The 20,405-nt window shown below is 44.9% G+C and overlaps 1 protein-coding gene across 2 annotated transcripts in view; it reads right to left on the reverse strand.

Annotated features, from left to right (window-relative positions):
• POT1 (protection of telomeres 1) overlaps positions 1-20,405 on the reverse strand; it is a 179,171-nt gene that overhangs the window by 113,736 nt on the left and 45,030 nt on the right. For both annotated transcript variants that reach the window (XM_025205167.1, XM_006024524.3), the window contains one exon: positions 18,940-19,054. In XM_025205167.1, the coding sequence (XP_025060952.1) occupies positions 18,940-19,054 (115 nt within the window). The remainder of the gene's footprint in view (positions 1-18,939; positions 19,055-20,405) is intronic.

The following is a 20,405-nucleotide window of genomic DNA, read 5'->3' on the forward strand; positions in this document are numbered from 1 at the left end:
GTGTGGCGCGCCCGGCGGCGCGGGGGGTGGGGGGGGGGGAATGTCTTTGTGCCGCCTGGACACCACCATGCTGCCAAAACCTCCCGCCGCCTTAAACTGAAGCCAACTGAAGCCCCGCCCCCACTCCCACCCCGCATAAAGTTGAATTCGCGCAAGTTAAATGCCCATATGATGCAACTGTACTGTATGTTGTAATCACCTTGCTTGCTTTTCCTGCATTGATCTTATTTCCTATCACTATGTATAAATAAAATTTGCCTATTATCAAAGAGGAGTTGTGCTCAGGCTGAAGGTAGTGCTCGCCCGGAGTAAGGTATTGGGGCTGTGTTGTAAATCCAGTGCCAGCAATACCATGATGTGCTGCAAGACACTCCACTGAGCAGCAGATGTACTCCACTAGATCATGCCATTGACCCTATGCCCTGCATACTATACCGCACCATGTGCCCACCCCCAACCCCACCACACTTCAGGTCCCCCTGAGCAGAAAGTTCTTTCAGCTCATTATTCCAGTCCAGGGGTAGAGGCAGGTAGCCAAAGCTGGAAAAGGGAGGGAGTACCTGGAGACTCCAGAGGCAGCTACAGTGGTGAGGAGTGGCACTCAGATTGGGAGTCAAAGATCCACGGGTTAACTTAGGGGTGCCAGATACAGCCTGCAGGCCACCAGTTGAACAGCCCCGACCTAACAATATTCAAGACTATTTTTTTTTTTTACATAGTAGTGACTTGCAGTAGAAAAGGGAAATATGGGTTAGGTTTTGAAAACTTAAAGAAATAAATAATTTTTCATAGTAGTCTCTGGGATCTAGCAGTCATAAGTCTTTTTAGAGATTCCTGAAGATCTTTTTAGGTTTTGCTTTGTTTCTGTTAAATGTTATTTAAATACCTGAGTAACTCTTCGAAAAAAGCTCTCTGTTAAAAGTAAAAAAACTCCACTCCCTCAAATTTAGGAAACATAATATAAAATACAGAATCTCAAATTTAGGAAATATAAAATACAGAATATTATATACTATAATTTCATATTAATCCAACAACTGAGAACATGTCAGAAAGTCTTTTAATTTTGTTTATACATTAAAGCAGGGGAAAAAAAAGCATAAATTATAAGCATATATAGACACATACACCCACTGATGTATAGCAAGCAAAAAAAAGTAAAAATACTGAGGAATCACCTTCAAAAGATTTGATATCAAACTATTAAGGAAAATAAAACCAGGCAACCCCTCTCCTCCTACCCCCACCCAATTCTATATTTATTCTATATTAAAATGAACACTTGATTTTCCAAGTGCAGGCAAAATACAATGCCCCAACATTTTCCTACTACAATATAAGAATTGCACTGATAAAGATTTCCTATCAAAGAAATCCATTTGCACAGTATGTAACCTAACATTCAAAGCTCTTTTTGAAATATCTTAAAAGTCTCATGCACACCTACCAGATTAAATCTCAATCCGAGTACTAAAATCAAGTATTTAAGTTAATGTATTAACTCATTCTTATAGGTTATATTGAATCTTACTACCATATTGAATATTTCTGTCTAGCTTACATTGGAAGTTTGATTATCTGTCTTTATAAGTGATTCTAATAGCATCCTAGCTTACAAGAACAGAATCATAAGAAATACAAGGCTACAATGGGCCTCACAAGGTCATCTAGTCTAACCCCTCTATGCTGGGTAGGATAATTTGTCTTAACCTTCCTAGACTAATGTTTATCTAATCTGCAAGTTTAAAACAAACAAACAAAAAAACCCTTCTAAAGATGGAAAATCCACAAGCTCCTTAGGTAGCATATTCTAGTGCTTAAGCACCCTCGTATTTGGAAAGTTTTTTCTAGTATCTTCCATATTGCAATTAAGTCCATTATATCTTGTCCTTCTTTTGTAGACATAAAACAATTGAAAGCCATCCTCTGCACAACATATGCTGTATGTTAAAACTGTTCTGAAATGCTCTCCTTAGTCTTCTCTTCTCTATACTAAATATAATTACAGTTCTTTCAATCTTCCCTCACATTCTATACCGCTAATAATTTATTTTGCTCTTTTCTGGATTTGTCCACATCTAAGTGCAGTGCCACAAAACTGGACACAGTACTGTAGGTGAGACTCACTAGCTCTGTTCCAGTGCTTTTGTGAACAGGTTAGTCTCTTAAGGCTGCACCCAGACAACCATGGCCATGCAGTATATGCAGACACCTACATATTCAGGTGTTCCCCATGCTACCACCTGGCAGAATGTTTTTTTTTGACCCTGGGAGATTCCAGGGGTCAAAAACTCACGTGGAAAAAAAGCAGGGTAGTGCCTGTGGTGGCAACATGCGTCACCCAAAACCAGAGCCTGGCTGGCCAGAGCCATCCTCTGGCTGCTGGCAGGCTCCCAGATGCAGGAGCACCACAGCTGTAGCTTCCCAGGCCCCCAGGCATCCCACCCAGGATAACTTACCATGCAACAAAGCACACGTGGCACAGACATTCCTCAGAGACAAGTAGCAGTGGCACTGTTTCTTATCCTTGGGGAAACAAATATCCGCTTTCGTGTAGATGTGGCTTAATACCCTGCCCTGCTTTCTAACCGACTTCATAATACCACAGCTAACTACCTTTCTCTTTCCAGTGATTTGCACAGGACAGTCCTAGGAGCTGCTACTCTGTGACATGAGTGTGCCATCCTGGACCCTGCTCAAGAGTCTCCAAAAGCTCCTCCTTGTACTTCTTCTGGAATGGGCACAACCGACTCCACTGTCCTTTCCCTGCCCACCAATATAGGACATTAGGGCCTGATCAACCTAGTGAGCAGGGTGGCTACCTTCTGCTTGCAAGCACCTGCTTATTAATGTTGAACCCTTCGCTTGGCAATGGCTAGCCTTTGTTTTCCTGCATCGGGTGGGAGACCTCAAACTCAATCAGAACCTCTCTCTCTTGGACCCTGACTGCCTTGGCTGGAATGCCCTTCCACTCTTCTCCCAGTCTTGCCTGGGCCTGGAGTCTCCTTCTAGGCAAGCAACTGTGATTTCCAGAGCTGCTGCAGGAGCCACTGATCCATAACCTGGCCTTGCAACAGAGGGCAATAAGCCTTGCCTCCAGAAGCCTCATCGTTTCTTGGCCTGTTCACAAACCATCAAGCTATTTCTCCGGCCATGGACAGCAGTGAGAATGGCAGATCTGGTACCCTGCCTCCCTGCACCAAAGAAAACACTAGTGAGATGTTTTGAGATTTTGTCTGGGAAGGCACTGTACGTGTGGACAATCAAAATGCATCATACCCATGTCCTCACCACCCACCTTGGCGCTTCCTGGAGGCAGCGCCTCATGACAGCTCCACAGCCCACCTGACCTGTGCAAGGTGCCCATTGCCACAAGAACCAGTGACTTCTAGTGGCGGCTGTTGCATGGGGTCCTGGCCACAGGGCACTTCTGCCCACTACTTAGACCTGGCAGTGTTGGCGGCCTGAACTTTCTGGAAGAAGAGGTGGAAAAGATTTTTTCCAGGACTTCCTGGACTGCCTCTGCTGTGGCTACTCTTTGTGGTTGTACTGGATATGAACTTCTCTGATGCTTTATATATTTTCTCTATCCCATACCAAGCAGCTGAAGGGAGCATGATCTCTGCCTGGCCAATTTCCTGCTGGGCCAAGCCAAGACTATAATCCTGAAAGGCTGCAGAAACTGGCTTGCAGGGGCCATCTGTGACTACGCCCTGCAAGTTATCTGCTTGGTCTGGGCACAATTCGCATTTGAGTTTGGATACTTTACACCTTGTAACAAAATTTGGACTGGTTTGTATTACACTGAGCCATTGAGGGGGCCCTCTGTCAGGTAGAAGATGGACAGCTAACCTTAAATGTGTAACCCCATGAAGGACTTTAGGGGAGCGGGGAAGGGGGGTGCGGTTAGTCTCTAGTGATATGGGTGTTTTGTTACTGATAAATGTTTAATGCCACACACTTTAACCTTTCTGTTTTTAATATTTTTCTAAAAAGGGTTTAAAAAAAAATCAAAAACAGGAATACACAGACACAAAACCCTTGCTGGGGACTTTAAACCCCACAGCCAGAAGCTCTGGCAAGACTGCTGGGCATAGTGGATCAGAAGCTCCCAGAGAGGAAAGCCAAAAGACTTCCCCCACCATGGACTTTAAATCTGCATGAAAATCACTGTGTAGGAACTATTGTAAAAATATATTTATAGACTATGTTGCGAAGATGAAGTATTTCCTCTACTGCTATTACATTTATGTAGTCTTGTCCCACAGTGTTATTCTGGGAAACTGGTATTCTGGAAATGCTCAGACTGCCACATTTTTCTGGCTGCTTTTTTGTCATTAAAAGTATGCTGGATATTTTACTTTATCTCTGTGTTAGATTACTGCTCTTGGTAACACTAAATAATTCACACTGAGGTTTGTCCCATTAAGATTTGTTCAGTTTGCAATAAAAGCATCTTTTTTGTTGGTCCTGTACACACGTCTTGGAAAAACTGTCTCACTAAAGTCTACTTGATTAATGAGTCATTGCCTATAATTAAGATCCACCAGAGTCAATCTTACCTTATTCATACTTGTGCAATCCTACTGCTTTCAGTAGGCTGTGCAGATATAATTCAGAATCAAATCTGGCTTTGAAAATAAAAATACATATCAAGTGTTGAAAGTTCTCTTTAGCTTTGCATGGCTAGCCAGAGATTAAAAAAAATAAGTTGTTGAAGCTAGCAACTATGATTGAATTCACATTGGGAACAGATCAGTAAACTAAGATACTATTACTATATAAGCATGTTCATAATATAATCACATTTTAAAGATTAAAAATATACTTATCCTGATATGAGTACCAACTTGCCTTTGACCAATTTTGATTCTTGTAAAGAATTTATATTCCTTAAAAGCAAAATGCTTGTCTTCTCATTGTAAGCTCTGTCAGATGAGGAGTACAGCTTTCTTGGTTATGTTTACATAGTCTGTAAATTGGATTTATACCAACTTAAAATACAAAGGGGTTGCAACTTTCCACCCCCCCCTCCCCTGTAAATATCTAAATTTGAGAAAAGGGTAACAATGCAAAGACAACAAAAATCAGTGATAAAGACATTAGTAGGAATCCTCATGAACTTTAACTTAAGTAAGTACATAAATTTCTGCAGGATTGCAGGTACTCTGGGAAGAACTGAATTGAAGCTATAGTGTATTTTGATTCACTGGGAGAAGGAGAGATTAATGCAGGGAGTATGTAACTGAAGAGCAGGAATTTATTTTAATTCTAAAATGTAGTATGCACTGCAGTTTAATTTCCATTCAGAACCTAGACTGATTGGAGAAAATCTTGCACTTAATCCACTTTATACAGATTACATTTCAGTTGATTTATTAAAATCTACTCAGGCCATGGATAGACGTTGTCTTTGTAGCACTACATAAGTCAAAGGGACAGACATGTACGCTCCTTATAGTACTACAGAAATGATAGAAGCCACAGTGCTCTGCTTTCCAGTGCCATAGTACTCTGCATATGCCCCCCCACATGCCCTTCCAGACAAGCAGCAGGAGCAGTGGCAGAAGTCGCTGGGCAAGCAGGCGAGTGCTGGACAAGCCGCCGGACTACTGGCTCCTGGACAAGAAGCATACAGTGGTGGGAGCCCACCCGCACACCCCCTAGATGGGCTGCAGCTCCGTCCCGTGCCTGCTCCGCCCTGGCTGGGCAGCCATTGCCCCATCCCATCCCAGCCCCACTCCCTCCCTCACTGCGGGGGGCAGCTCTCCAAGCTGCTGGGCTGGTATTGGAAATCAGATCGGTAATGGCTAATATGCCTCCTTAAAAATTGGCTATCTGTATCGGCCCCAAAAATCTCTATTGGTGCACCCCTACTTCCTAAGGAGGCCAGGTGAGCTATCAAAGGACCCACTACTGCCCCTGTCCCCAGAGAGAAGAAATTCCACTTTCCACCCTTCCGACGTGACTCTGTAGCATTCTAGCCAACAGCATTGTACCTAGACTCCTGGAGGCCCCAGGTGAACGTTTAGTATCAGGCCCCACTTCACAAGAGATGATGATGACGACCACAACGACGACGACAACCATTTTCAGGCCCCCTTTCTGTCTGGGCCCCAGGCGACCGCCCAGTTCGCCCATGTGTCTGGCCCTGCCAGCCAAGGGGCTCTGCATGAGAGTACATACCTATTCAACCTTTGTAGAACTACATTTTTGTAGGGCTTCAAAGTGCTGTGGCACTTCTGTAGCAATCCAAAGGCACGTCTATCCACAGCCTTAGATCCCTCAGAATATTCCATCAATTTCCCTGTTTTTATTTAACTTGCACATTTTACAAAGCACAGATCTACAGGAAAGCAAGTTAAAAGATAAAAAGAAGAAAACAAAACAAAACTTCATCTCCATTATAACTGTGTAGGCATACACTGTCTCAACAAAGACACTTACTTAATCTTGCAAGCATTTACATACATTTATCTCACTGACTTCAATAGCACTTCCCATATTTGCATGTAGAAGTTTCCCTGAAGGATTAAGTTGCAGTATGTATTATTGGTTTCTTGTGAAATTTAAATTACAATTTAACAAGATACAAAATGGTAACTGATTAGAGTAAATTTTCAAGGACAACTTGATGGCTTATGGGTTTGATATTTCTAAGTCTAAGATGGCTCGAGTTAGTTGAAGGCACTAGAAATCTGCTTAAAATAAGTTTTTCCTTTTAGCCAGCTGGCGGCGTGCTCACTGGGGAATTTAGCTTGGGTTTTATTACAACTGTACATTTTTTTCATTAATTTATTGTGTATGAACTGCGGTCTATGAGGGTCATGTAGTGCCCTTAAGTTCTGCATTAGGAATTCATTTATACAGCAAATATTACCTACAAATTCAATGTTATTGCATTTAGCCTACTAAAGCTCGAAGAAGTGGTGTCATTTAAAGCTATATGAAATGCCTTAGGGGGGAAAAACCTTTCAGTTCTGCAAGGTTTTTTTACTGATCTCTAAAATGATGCATATTAAAACGTGTATTGTTTTACAGGAAACTCTGGCAGCTACTAAGTGATAATAAGATGAACAGCTGATCTATCTCCGTCATCTTGGATTTAAAAATATGTTTCCAAAGAGACTGAAGAGAGGAGGATCAGCTATTGATTGTACTGTAAATAAAACATGAATCGTATGTGATAAAAAACAAAGATGTACGTAACATTGCTTCTCAAACACTGAATAGCTGTAAGATTCACAACTTAATTAATAGCCTGAGCTTTAGCAGACCAAAAGAAAAAAAACCCCAGCAGACTACTTTGTAACACTAGGCTCCATCTGTTTATAGCACAACAAACAAGAAAACAATGAAAGCAACTTCCACCCACACAGTAGCAGAACTCAAATGTGAAAAGATGTAGCCCATTCAATTAACATTAACATGCCTGAACTAGACTATAAAATAGGTTAGATTAAGTGGAGATATCTTCTGGCTTCCAGATGTGAACTATCACAACAACAACACAAAAATGAGAATGAATACATTGCACTGTTATAACTGACAATAACTGAAAGCAATCTACTGAATTAAAATGCACTAGAACTAGGAGAAGTTTTTAAAAGAATGTAGTAAAATAGTTAACTATTTTGCTGAAAGCAAGTAGTTGGTCAATTATGATTTTATTAGGTCTCATGCTTTTCTCTACCAGATCCTGGTGTTAATGCTTTTACATTAAAAAAGAAAGAGGTTTTAATTCCACCTCCTTCCCACAGTTGTAGAAACAAGTCTAAAAGCATAGGATCTAAAACCCTATAAGGAGGGGTGTCAGAGACCAGATCCAGCCCATGGAGTGGTATCACCTGGTCCACGGGGCTCCTGGGAGCGAGGGAGGAAGAAACTGGGAATTCAGAGGCAGAGCACACCACTGAATTGGCATATTGACCCCACTGAGAACAAATGTCAGCAGTGAAGGGGCAAGCAAGGGCTGCATTTAGACCCAACTCCAGCAGTGGGGGTTAAATCAACTTGTGAGGAACCCCACAGTTCAGATCTGGCTTGGAAGACCAAGGAAGCTTGACAACTCTACCCAGAGGAAAAGAACCCAACCCCCCCACCCCCCCAAACACATCCATGAATTCTTGATGCTTCACTCATGATTTTCATAATTTCATAGTTGTTAGGGGCTGGAAGGGACCTTACAGCTCACCAGGTCCAGACCCCCCGTGCATGAGCACGAAAGACTGCTGGGGTCAGATGACTCCAGCAAAGTGGGCATCAAAATGCTTTTTGAAGATCTCCAGGGTGGGTGACTGTACCACCTCTGGGGGGAGCCTGTTCCAAACCCATGGCACTCAACTTGTAAATAAGTTTTTCCTGATGTCTAGTCTGAAGCGATCTTCAATCAGTTTGTGCCCATTATTTCTTGTCCTCTCCTGAGGGTCCTTGGTGAATAGATGCTCCCCCAGGCTTGATGTAAGCCGCTGATATACTTATAGGCTGCCACCAAGTCCCCTCCGAGTCTTCTCTTCTCCAGGCTGAACAGTCCCAAGTCTTTCAGTGAGAGGTGCAGTGATATATCGGTCTGATATTGGATTGGCACAGATATCAAAAAAAATTGATCATATCAGAAATCAGTCTGATTTGGACGATAAATGCCCGTCCGTGCATGCAGCCACAGCGCAGCATGGAGCATAGCCAGGCAGCTTGGAAAGCTGTGTGCAGCTGGTAAGTCTGGTGTGGTGGAAGGAAAGGGGGGAGAGAAGCGGAGGGAAGGGGCGTGGGGGTGCAGATCAAGGCCCCCATGGTGAGAGAGGAGTGGGGCTGGGGCAAGCACTGCCCAGCCGGGGTGGGATGGGGGTGGGACAGAGCTGCAGCTTGTCTGGGGAGCATGGGGGAGGGGGGGCAGCTCCTGTTGCTGCTTGTCTGGGAACCACTTGTGCAGCAGCTCCCACCACTGCTTGTCCAGGAGGGCATGGAGGCAGAGGCAGACATGTGTCCTCGGATCTGCACAGGGTGGGGGCCAGCCAGAAAGAACCCCACACAGCCCCAGCCTAAGGACTACTGGGGGTACGCATGGAGTGCAAGTAGTGGGGTGCCTGGGGTAGGCTGCCCATCCTCCAGCTGCTGGTTTTCCTGCCGCTGCTTCCCCTCTGGGGGGATGAATATAAAAAGACACTCCAAGTAACTAGATTATAGACATGGAAAATGAAAACAGATTTGTAAGTTTCCATGTCTAAAATCTTCTAATTAGTGGGGAATCATCTTAAATATGGAGTGGTCTTGGATTCAGTTAAATGGGGTAAACTGCTGAAAATTGCAGTTTTATATACAAAAATACCATACAAGACCTGTGTTACATACGCCAGAGTCTTTAATAATGCGATATGGATTGGCCAAGCAACTTTAACAACCAATTCACCCAAGCATCTACTAATAAAAAGAGACTAAATAGGAAAGCAGTTGGCTGTAAGTGAAAGCCTATTTAAAGTTGCAAGTTAATCACTACTGTTAAGGAAGAGACAAATATTTTTAAATTACATTCTCAAAATGCATAGCTATCTGAGTTGTGGAGCTTTTAAGGATTTACATCACATTAGCTAGGCAACTTGTAAAACAAACTTACTTATCAATAACTTCCATGTTACAGTAGTGTAAGAGTGATGTTGTAGCTGTCATGGTCTAGATACTATACGAGGGGCAAGGTTTCTTTGGGTAAGAGATGTCACCTAAGAAATCCTTATCGATAAGTGGAATTCTTTAAAATGCATTGTCCATACACACTTTCCCACTGTGCACACATTTTCCTGCAGCACTTGAGATCACAGAGTTTTCTCCTTAGCAGTACTATGCAGAACAAGGCCTGACCCTCCACATCCTCTGCACAAAACTGTTCCTTCTCCTTTTAGCCTTCTCAACTACAGAATCTCAGAGCGCCAATGGATGAAGGGAGTAGAATGTACAGATGGACAACATATCTTAAAGAACTACAGTTTTTAGCAACTTTTTTTCCCATTCAAGTGCTTGTTCAGATAAGATGTACTTTACACTGGAGTGACTCCAAAGCAGTGCCCCAGACTCCAGGCCAGGGTTTTGGAGTCCTATGTGATTAGCAACTAAGAAACTCGTATACCAAATACAGTACCTGTTTCAGAAGCTTCTGGGACAGCAAAATGTAATGTGAATGAGCACCCTGTAGGGCAAGACATGTGAAAGTGTCCCAATTCCAAAGTCAAGGCAGTCATAGTTTCATACTTTCATAGTTGGTAGGGTTGGAAGGAACCTAAGCAGATCATCAAGTCTGAGTCCCTGCCATGGGCAGGAAAGAATGCTGGGTTAAACAACCCCGGCTAGGTGTCTATCTAGCCTCCTGTTGAAGACCCCCAGGGTACGGGCGAGCACCACTTCCCTTGAAAGTTGGTTCCAGCTGCTAGCCGCCCTGACTGTGAAGTATTGCCTCCTGATGTCTAGCCTGAATCTACTCTCAGTCAACTTACGGCCGTTGTTCCTCGTTACTCTCGGTAGTGCTCGGGGGAACAGGGACTCTCCCATTGCCTGCTGGTCCTCCTTGGCAAGTTTATATCGCCACTAGATCCCCCCCTCAGCCTTCTCTTGTGGAGGCTGAACAGGTTCGGGTCCTGTAGCCTCTCCTCGTAGGGCCTACCCTGCTGCCCCCTGATCATGCGAGTGGCCCTCCTTTGGACACTCTCGATGCTATCTACATCCCTCCTGAAGTACGGCGCCCAAAACTGGACACAGTAATCCAACTGCAGACTGACCAATGCCGCATACTGGTGGAGGATCACCTCCTTGGACCTGCTCATGATGCACCTATGGATGCATGACAAGGTGCAGTTAGCCTTCCTGACCATGTCCTCATACTGGTGGCTCATGTTCATCTTGGAATCAATAGTGACTCCCAAGATCCTTTTCTGCCTCTGTGCTGACAAGAAGGGAATTCCCCAGCCTGTAGGTATGCTGCTGGTTCTTCCTCCTCAGGTGCAACACCTTGCACTTGTCCGTATTGAAACCCATCCTATTCGCATTCGTCCACCTCTGTAACCTGTCCAGATCTAGTTGTAGCCTGTCCCTCTCTCCTAGCGTGCTCACTTCTCCCCACATCTTAGTGTCACCTGCAAACTTGAACAAGGTGCTTTTCTCCCCCTCATCCGAGTCGCCAATGAAGACATTGAACAGTGCAGGCCCAAGGACTGAGCCCTGGAGAACCCCACTGCCCATATGCCTCCAGTTGGACAAATAAATCTTGCCTTCTTGCAGTGCTTTACCAGTTGCCTCTTTACAATAATCCCCCTTGCATATGCATCCTTATATTTCATGTAATTGCTTTAAACATTTGAAAATGATTAATAAAACTGTAGGATGCAGTCTTCTGTTATGTTATCCTCTGTTATGCAATTTGTTGGAGTGATCCCATACCACAGCTGGCTCTCCCATGGAACAGACTGTGCTCGAAAGCTTGCTAAGAAGAATTTTTCCAACTATTTAAGTTGGTCTAATAAAAGATATCAGATTTACCCAAAGCACCTTGTCTGCCTATGTCTTTAGACCAACATGGCTACAACCTACACCCCTGAAGCAATAGCCTATATGGTTTCACACACACGAGGTGGGGAGGGAAGGGGGGAGAAATCAAACACTGCCTACCTGCTCTTTTTTCAGCCACAAGAGCCAAAATAAGAGAAACAGATGTATCTCTGGCTTTCAAGAAGTAAGAACTAACTTTTATTGCATCTAAAGAGAGGAAAATTACCTGCTTAATGCACACCATCCTTGGCAATATCCTGATGCACAACTGAAAAAAGGAATCTTTATGATTCTCTATATTCAGTTAAGCTTTCCTATTAAAATTACAAGTTGAGAATGTTTCAGTGAATCCAATTTTTCAAATCATTAAGACTAGCAACATATGAATAGGTCTAACATAAGCAAACAGCTATTAGAAGGCACCATTTATTTGCTCAAGAATTTGACAAGGCCACTTCAGTGACAGAAAGACCATGACACACAGTCCGTGAAAAAGAAAAGAACCAGCTCTTGTGAACCAATACTGAAATAACATAATCTAGGGATGTTAATACTGATTAAATAAGTACCCGTTTAAACTCCTCGGATGTTACTAGTTAAACAGCTTCTACCAGAAAACCATTATTGGGCTGGTTTCTACCAGAAACCCAGCCCACACCTGTACTCACTTGTTCTCTGGGCAGCAGCAGCAAGCTAGGAAAGCCCCTTGCCTGCTGTTGCCGCCTGTGGCTTTACAGGGCTGTGGTGGGGCTTGCTGCTGCTGCCTGTAGCTGCCCCACTTCTTCCCCTGGCAGCTGTGTGCTGGCAGCAGCAGTACGCTGGGAAAGCCCCTCACCCACTGCTGCTGCCCACACACGGCTGTCCATGGAGCCTTGGCCCAGCTCATTGCTGACAGTGGATGCACACATGCTTCAGGGTGGGGAAGGGGCTGGGGTTGCTCTGCCATAAGGATTGGGTCCCTCACGACTCCCCGTTGCATGAGGTACTAGTCCTCCCTCCCCCTCTCCTCCTCGTGCCTCTCTTCCTCTTTTTCTGGCCTGCCCTGACGCCTTCAGGGGCACATTGCCACTTCCCTTCCCCCCAAAACTGCTCTCTGCCCTGCGTTAAGTGATAACCAGCAAGGTATACTGGTAATCAATATATGAACATTTAAGTATTTAAATGTTTAACCATTCACATCCCTAATATAAATCACTTTGACTCTTGAGACAAATTTTGTTCTCTGCTCCATATGACAGACCCTCATTTCTAGCCTTGTATTCTCCCTTAAAAATGAGGTCTTTTAGAGACTTCAGTGGCAGTACACAGAGCAGGGGGCATTCTCCCATGGCTGGAACTGTCCTGGACCTCTGGACCATTCTCCTGCAGCAGGAACCAGAACCCCAGGAGGATCCCACCTGCTGCTGGAGATGGTCCCACTCCATGCTCCTCTCTGGGTCACCCAGAAAGGGTACAAGGGGCAGTAGGTAGAGGCAGTGCAGCTGGATCCATCCCACAGGGGGATGGGTTCCACTGTATGTAGTGTCCATTGCCTGTGCAAAGACCAGTTCTGCAGTCTGGGCACGGACAGAAGGCAAATCCCCAGGGCTTGATTATTCCCTAGACTGTTCCAGTCTGGGAGATGCTTCCCTCTATCTCCCCTTATACAGATCTTGGTTTGGGATGTTTCCCACCATGGGAGAACACCCCCTCCCCACCTGTCTCACCAATCAAGTAATTGGCAGGACGGGCAAGGAGGCATTCTCCTGAGGCTGAAATCCTCCTGGGGCTCCAAGAGAGTTCCAGTCCCAGGCATATCTACCTCCTAGTCTGTGCCAGAGCCCAGGTCAGTTCAGTGGCTGGAAGGGCATTGGGTCTCCACAGGACTTCCTGACAGCTCGCCTTCAGTGAACTATAAGGGACCCAGTGATCCCCACCCTCTTGCTCCATTGGAGGAAGGGTAAGAGGGCAAAGGACTGTGAGATACTGGGTGTCCTCAACATGAGAGAAAGGTTTTTCTCCCAGCACAAAGAACATGGACTGAGGCACCATCACTACAGATAATCAGCAGTTGGGGGGAGGAGGAAAGGGAGGGGATAATCACAGTTTGGTAAAATAGTGAAAATAATGCACTTCTACCAAAAACAGTGCAAGAAGTAATCATACTGGATGACCCAAATGATGATTTTTGGTCCTCATATTGTTATATTATACAAAAATATTACAAAACTAACAAAGTAAATGATTAAAGAGCTTCAGATAATTTTTTCAACTTAAAGCCCACTACACAAAATAATTCACAATTCATCACTAAAATACCTTGCTAGCAGCACATCATGATTTGCTTTTCATATATGCATATTAAGTATTGTATAAGTATTTCCAACTCTAGTAATACTTTTAGAACACACATGCTGTTTTGTACAGCAAGTGTTTACTTCCTACAAAACAGATACAAAACAATAGATGACTTAAGTAAAGGCCAAGATTTATAGTTTAGAAAAGTTACTATGTAAATACCTTCATGCAATATAATTTTTGTATATCAATTAATATTTGTAGAAAGTGATTGCATTTATTTTAATTCTGTCTCAGGAGGAAAAACATTAGTTACCATCTCTGAAATAGTGTATGGACCATTACTATTCAACTTTTAATTTAATGTGCATATCTATTTTTAAAGATTCAGCATCTTAATGACAGTACTTCAAGATTTTTCAGGCATTGTTTTTAAGTCAATATATTGTGTTTCGTAATTTTTTTTTATAACTCAATGGCACCAGGCTGGTTGGGACCCATTCATTCTTCAAACCCAGCTTCCTGCTAGCGTACACATGCACATCATATAAACCAGGAGTGAGCAAAATACGGCCCACAGCCTGGATCTGGCCTGCGAGGCCATTCTGTCTGGCCTGTGAAACCCCTAAAAAATTCAGAAAATTAATATTTATCTGTCCCTGGCTGCTTGTCAAAGATGACAGGAGACAGGCAGTAGGACCCAGTGGAAGCAAGTGGCATGCAGGAGTATGGGGCCTGCACCAGAAGTGTGGGGCGCAGGCTGGCAGAGGTCTATGGAACCGGGCTGGGCTGTGCCAGCAGGGAGAAGGGGAGCTGACCCGGCTCCACTGAGCTCATGCCAGCTGGGACCCCGCTTTCCTGCCACCCTGCTCTGGGCCCCACCAGTGGTGGTCCGGAACACTATCACGTGCCCTATGCTCCCACCTGGCTGCTGCTGGCTTCCACACGCCCGCTTGCTCTCAGTCTCCCCTGCCCCAACTCCGCAGAACAGGCAGAGACAAGCATCTGCAGCCCTGACCCCATGCTGGCCCATCTCAGCTGAGCAGCAGGGACACGGAACAAACTGGTGCTCAGCGCGGGAAAAAAGCACCTCCCCCCCCCGGCTAGTGCTTCCTGGTGCAGCCACCCAGAGGCACTAAGGGGATGTCCTGTGTCTCTGCTGTGTCACCGCTGCCTCTGGGCTGCCCTGTGGAGCAGCGGTGGCAGTGGAAAGCAGGCATAGGCAGCCTTGTGGGCTGTGAGCGGCTGCACGAGGGAGCACCGGCAGCGGGAGGGGCTCTATGCAGCTGGGCAAATATCCCTCTCTCCCTGCTGGCGCAGCCCAGCCCAGCTCCATAGACCCCTGCCAGCCCACACCCTGGACTCCTGCCACCGGCCCTGGGATTCCGGCATGGGCTCTGTGCTCCTGCACACCGCTCACTTCTACTGCCCCCTGCCGCCACTTCCCCACTTTCCTGCCTACCCGCTGGCCGCTCTGCACCATGTGGCTCCCATACCTACAATACCATACCCACACACGCGCACATCCCCACAAACCCCATACCCACCCACCTGTACCGCCCTGCACACCCCACACAATATATGAGTAAGACTGCATTTTCAGCTATTATGCAATCGCTTCTATATATACAGCACAAACGCACACAAAAGAGGACAAAATTTTTTTTTAATTAATTTAAAATATATCATTACAAGCGTCTGGTTTTTAGTATATAATTTGGTTTTTTCCCCCTTAAGATGGCAAAACCTCTTTCCCAAAGGCAGGGCCATCCCTGGGGTGGGGGGTGAATCAGGGCAACTGCCCCAGGCCCTGTGCTTTGGGGAGCCTCACGGAGCTGGGCGAAGCAGCGGCAGTGTGGAGCTGGACAGAAAGGCGGCTCCACATCCAGCCGCTCACTACCCACCCGTCCGCCCTGCTGCTGACACTGCCAATGGCGGTGGCAGCTTCTTTGGGCCCAGGATCAGAGCAGGGGCGGGGCCCCACATGGGCTGATTTGCCCCGAGCCCTGCACCCTGCTTGGGGTGCCTCTACCCAAAGGAGTACTTCCAGGGACAACGGAAGGGACTTCCGGTGGCAAAGGTCAGAGGTTAGGGGCAGGACTTCCAGTCCCAAGATGGAGACCAAGAGACAGAGATATTCAAGTGGTCCTCGACAGCTTACCAAAACTCGGTTAACAGCCCTCCACCTGAAATAATTGCCCACCCCGATATAAACCATTTAGTAACTGATCATCTTTCATTTTAAAATCAATTAGTTTTGGTCTTCATTACTCATTGCGGAAACTCATTGCTTGTGCTATAGTGGTTCTGAAACTCTGCAGACTATGGACACTCCTTGTCATAATTAAGGCACCTCTACATAACTTTTATGAATTGAGCAGCACCCCATTTAAGAAAGTATCTTAATACAATATTTACCTCCTTGCAGAAGGGGCAGGTATTCAGTGCAGGTGAGCAGCAGACAGGAAGAGCCTGAGCCTACCCTTGTCTGCTTATCTCCTCACACTTCACTTGCTTCCTTATACTTCCGGTGGCACCCTGGTTGAAAATCATTGCTCTAATGGTTAAAACCTTCTTCTGATTCCCATTCCAAATTTATTCATGTCATCTGGCCCCCAGGACTCCCCATGGGTCTGAAAATTTGGCAGCAGGGGAGCAGTGGTACTGCTCTCCTCTTCCTGGACCCATCTCAGGACCTGTGGGGAAACCCTGGCCCTATACCCTAGAGCCAGCAGACAGGGGCCGCACCAGGCCATAGGCGCAATCCTAGTGTGAGAGGCCAGGATGAGGCAGTGCCAGGCCCCCAGGACCCAATCCCAGCATGCAAGAATTGGGAGGTGGTGCCTCTGGGCCCCAGGATCCAATTATGGCGCACAGAGGGCTGTGTCAGGTTCCTGGTACCCAATCCTGGAGGAAGGGGACAGTGTCAGACCACTGGAACCAAATCCCAGAGCACAGGGAGAGACTGGTGCCACGTCCCAAGGCCCAATCCAGCCCTACGCTACTAATATGGCCCACTAGGCCACTGCTATAACTCATCTTCATTCCATATTACTTCACTCCAGGGATCCCGGTTTTCCGTTTGCCATGAAAAAACGTGGTAAAATGCAGAATTTCTCTGTTTATGGAGAAAAATATGGGGAACAGCGGGTTTCCCCTTGCAGACTAGCAGAGTTCCAGCTTGCAAGGGGTTAGGGGGGAGCAGGATGAAGGCACCAGGCAGAGAGCGCCACATGCATAGTAGTTCAAGGCTCCTAGGGGTAGCACCAAGCTTCCCTACCCAGCTCTGCCTTGTCATGCTGGGTCCGGCCCCACTGGGTCATGGAGGCTCCTGTGGGGAGAGCTGCAGGGTGGGGAGCCCTGAGCCCACAGTGGGCAGCCTATATCCACCCATCCCCCATAGGCTCCACTCCAGCTGTGTTGCCCATGAGGGAGGGGGAGCCTGGTTCCATGTTCCACTGCAGCTGCAGCAGCTGCTACCTCCCACAGGGGCTCGGGCATTACTGGAAGGGGGAGAGCTGCAGATTTGGGTCCCTGGCCCTGGTCGCTCTGGCAGCTGGGAGCCCTCCCTGGCAGAGCTGGGTGGAGGAGGGGGTTGTGGGTCAGAAGTGAGGGGCAATGGCATGGACAGGGCACTGGCATACCAGGACTGCTCAGTGCCACAAAGCAGTGGGGGGAAGAGATGGAAGGAAACAGGCACAGCTAGACCAGAACCCTGGTGGGTAAAGGGGGCAGGTGGAACTCTAAAAAACCCCAAAATTAAGCATCAACCTTTATAGGTATTTAGAATTTGTTTTATTATAGCGATTGAGGCACTGGTAGGCTTCTAAACACCTTTAGAATTATAAATATATCAATAAAACATTGTGTTCAACAGAAACATGCATATATATATATATATATAAGCTGTGCTTCATTTTAATCATGGAAAAACATAGATTTGGGGGTTTTGGGTGGGGGGTGTTAATCAGAGAATTTGCAATTTTTAAACAGAGAAAACCATGATCCCTGCTGATCTCTATCCCTATATAAATCCAATCCTGGGAGGTTAGAGCAGACTCTCTGTGTTATCTTGTCAGCTCTTCTAAAGTTTATCACCTATTACCAAACAACGTTATCCTACCACCTTCATCATCCTTCTTTCCTTGTATTCTTTATAAGCTTCAAAATCTGTGTGGAATCACGACTGTTATTCTACTCCATTTGTGTTATTCTCATAACACCTGGTTTTATGTTCTGCACAAGCAGTTCAAGTTTCCTTGGACATGTCTATTTACAAGAGTTGTATCACTTCAAATTTTACTGCTACAATAGAAGCATTCTCCCCCTCCTCCCCCTCACCAGTATCGTTATTCATTTATGAAAAGGAGAATATATTACACTGCTGCAAAAAATGTTTCTACTGTAATAACTGCATTCATGCCAAGGTTGTTTTAGTATAACTTTAAGAAAAAACAAAAATCATATGCCAACTAATACAAACTTGTGTGTAGCTCAGGTCTTAATTTAAAAGCCAATATAATAACCAATTTCCAAGACCGCCCCCCAAAACTAACCTCATAATAAACACAGGGTTTGTTTCATGCTAAAGACCTGATAAATTGTCCACCTGTGTATATATAGAGCACCTTCTAAAACTTAAACATAGTATTCTAGCATAATGCCATAATCAACCAGCATCCTACCATAAATAATTTATGCGCTCAATAACAGATAAAATAGCATTACATTTGGCCCATATCACAATTTCATTCACCGTTAATATGTCACAAAACAGTCATAACACACACCATAGCAGAACAATCTATGCCTTAAAAAACCAGGTAGAGCCCTTTTATACTTCAAATCATTTCCCCTAGTTAGCATGGACTATTAACTTAAGATTGCTCTTTTTTTTTTTTTTTTTACATGTTGCCTTCACCAGTCTGTCTAAACTGAACTATATGTATTATGTAATGGAGAAAGCTTTTAAAAATCTATTTTCTAGGAATAAGAGTAACTTGTTATTTTGTTTTCTTAACTTTAACACTGAAGCTTTGTGGGCATGGAATTAGCAGAAAGCTGGAAATATCTATTTAAAAAAAATCCTCTTTGGATTAAAAATTTAAATGTTTAGTTTGATATAGTACATACCAGTTCCTTTGCTTATATATGGAGACTTGAAGAATTTTACAGCACCATACAAGTTGACTGTAGTACCTCCTTTAAGACGATTCAGAGGGGTATACATGTATTTTGGAGCAACAGGCTGGGAAGATAAGATAACATCTGGGTATGACAATATAATTCAAACAAATATTATGCCAAAACTATTTCTTTATAAACATTTTTTCCTCTTTTTTCTCTCTCTATTTTTAAAGGCTATCTGGTCCAGTCCCCTTGGGTGGTAGAGCAGGATTCCATCTTCCTCATTTTAAAAGCTCAAGATAAATACATCCACTGTCCACAGGCAGTGAGTAAGCATGAAGAAATTTCATTTCCACTCTCCACTGCTTTTCATGATTGTTTCCCTTATTATATACTACTGCATTCAATTGAATTTGAACAAGCCTCTCTTAGTGAATTAAAAAAAACCCAAATATGACAAAGCACATTAAAAATACTTTTTTGATTGCTTTGAACATGTGCATCAGCGTAGCATCTGAAGACATTTATAGGTCAACCTGTGGCACGCATACTACAAGTGGTATGGGCAGCTTGTGGTATGGGTATGGTACAGCAGATCAGGGAAGGGACAAGCAGCATAGTGGTAGATAGGGCAGGAAGCAGAAAGAAGAGCAGCAGATGGGAGAAGAAAACACAGAGCAGAAAAAAGCACAGCAACCAATCAGACAAGGGAAGGACACTGGAGTAGCACTCAGGAAAATTATGGGGCTAATTTGTGACCCACCTCCCAGAAAGGTTGACCCGCCACTGCAGTAGTACATAGGGACAGGCAATTTTTCTTTGTACATTAGACAGAATTCTGATTTTGGATCTTAGCTCTCCAAGCAAGTCATAAAGGAATAATATTTTACACTGTCACCTACAGAGGCAACTTGAGGTTGAACAATATGCCAGTTTCTTTCAAGAACAACAAAAAAAAGGTTCCACAAAACTAACAAAAATTTGTGGCTATCAAAGCTATACCAAAAGAAAATCTCCACTAAAATACATGCAAGGCCCTGGCAGAAATTAATACTGCAATGGGATCTGAGGAATTCTATCACAGATGCCAAAAACCACAGATCCTGCTATGCCAGATGTGCATGACAGCACACGATTTTGGGGTTTGGGGATAAAATGCCTCAGGTCCCATGCCATGTTAGGGGTCGGCCTTGATCAGGGCCCTCTCCCGCCTAGACCTGTAGGGCGCGTCCAGACAAGCGCGCATGTGCCTCTTGCCCCGCCTCAAAGGGATTTGAGGCGGGGCAATGGGAATGAAAAAATGTTCCCCATGCTGCACAGGGATAAAAAAAAAAAAAACGCTCCGCAATAGAGCAGAGCAAGGCATGGTTCAAGACCGTGCCTAGAGCCAGTCCTCCAACTCTGGTTTGGGCCAGAGCATCTCTTTGGTGTTCCTGCTGCCCCCGGCGCTGTCAGAGGTAAGTTGGGGGGGG

This window comes from Alligator sinensis, unplaced genomic scaffold, assembly GCF_000455745.1.
Source record: "Alligator sinensis unplaced genomic scaffold, ASM45574v1 scaffold574_1, whole genome shotgun sequence".
In the NCBI taxonomy this organism is placed as follows: domain Eukaryota; kingdom Metazoa; phylum Chordata; order Crocodylia; family Alligatoridae; genus Alligator; species Alligator sinensis.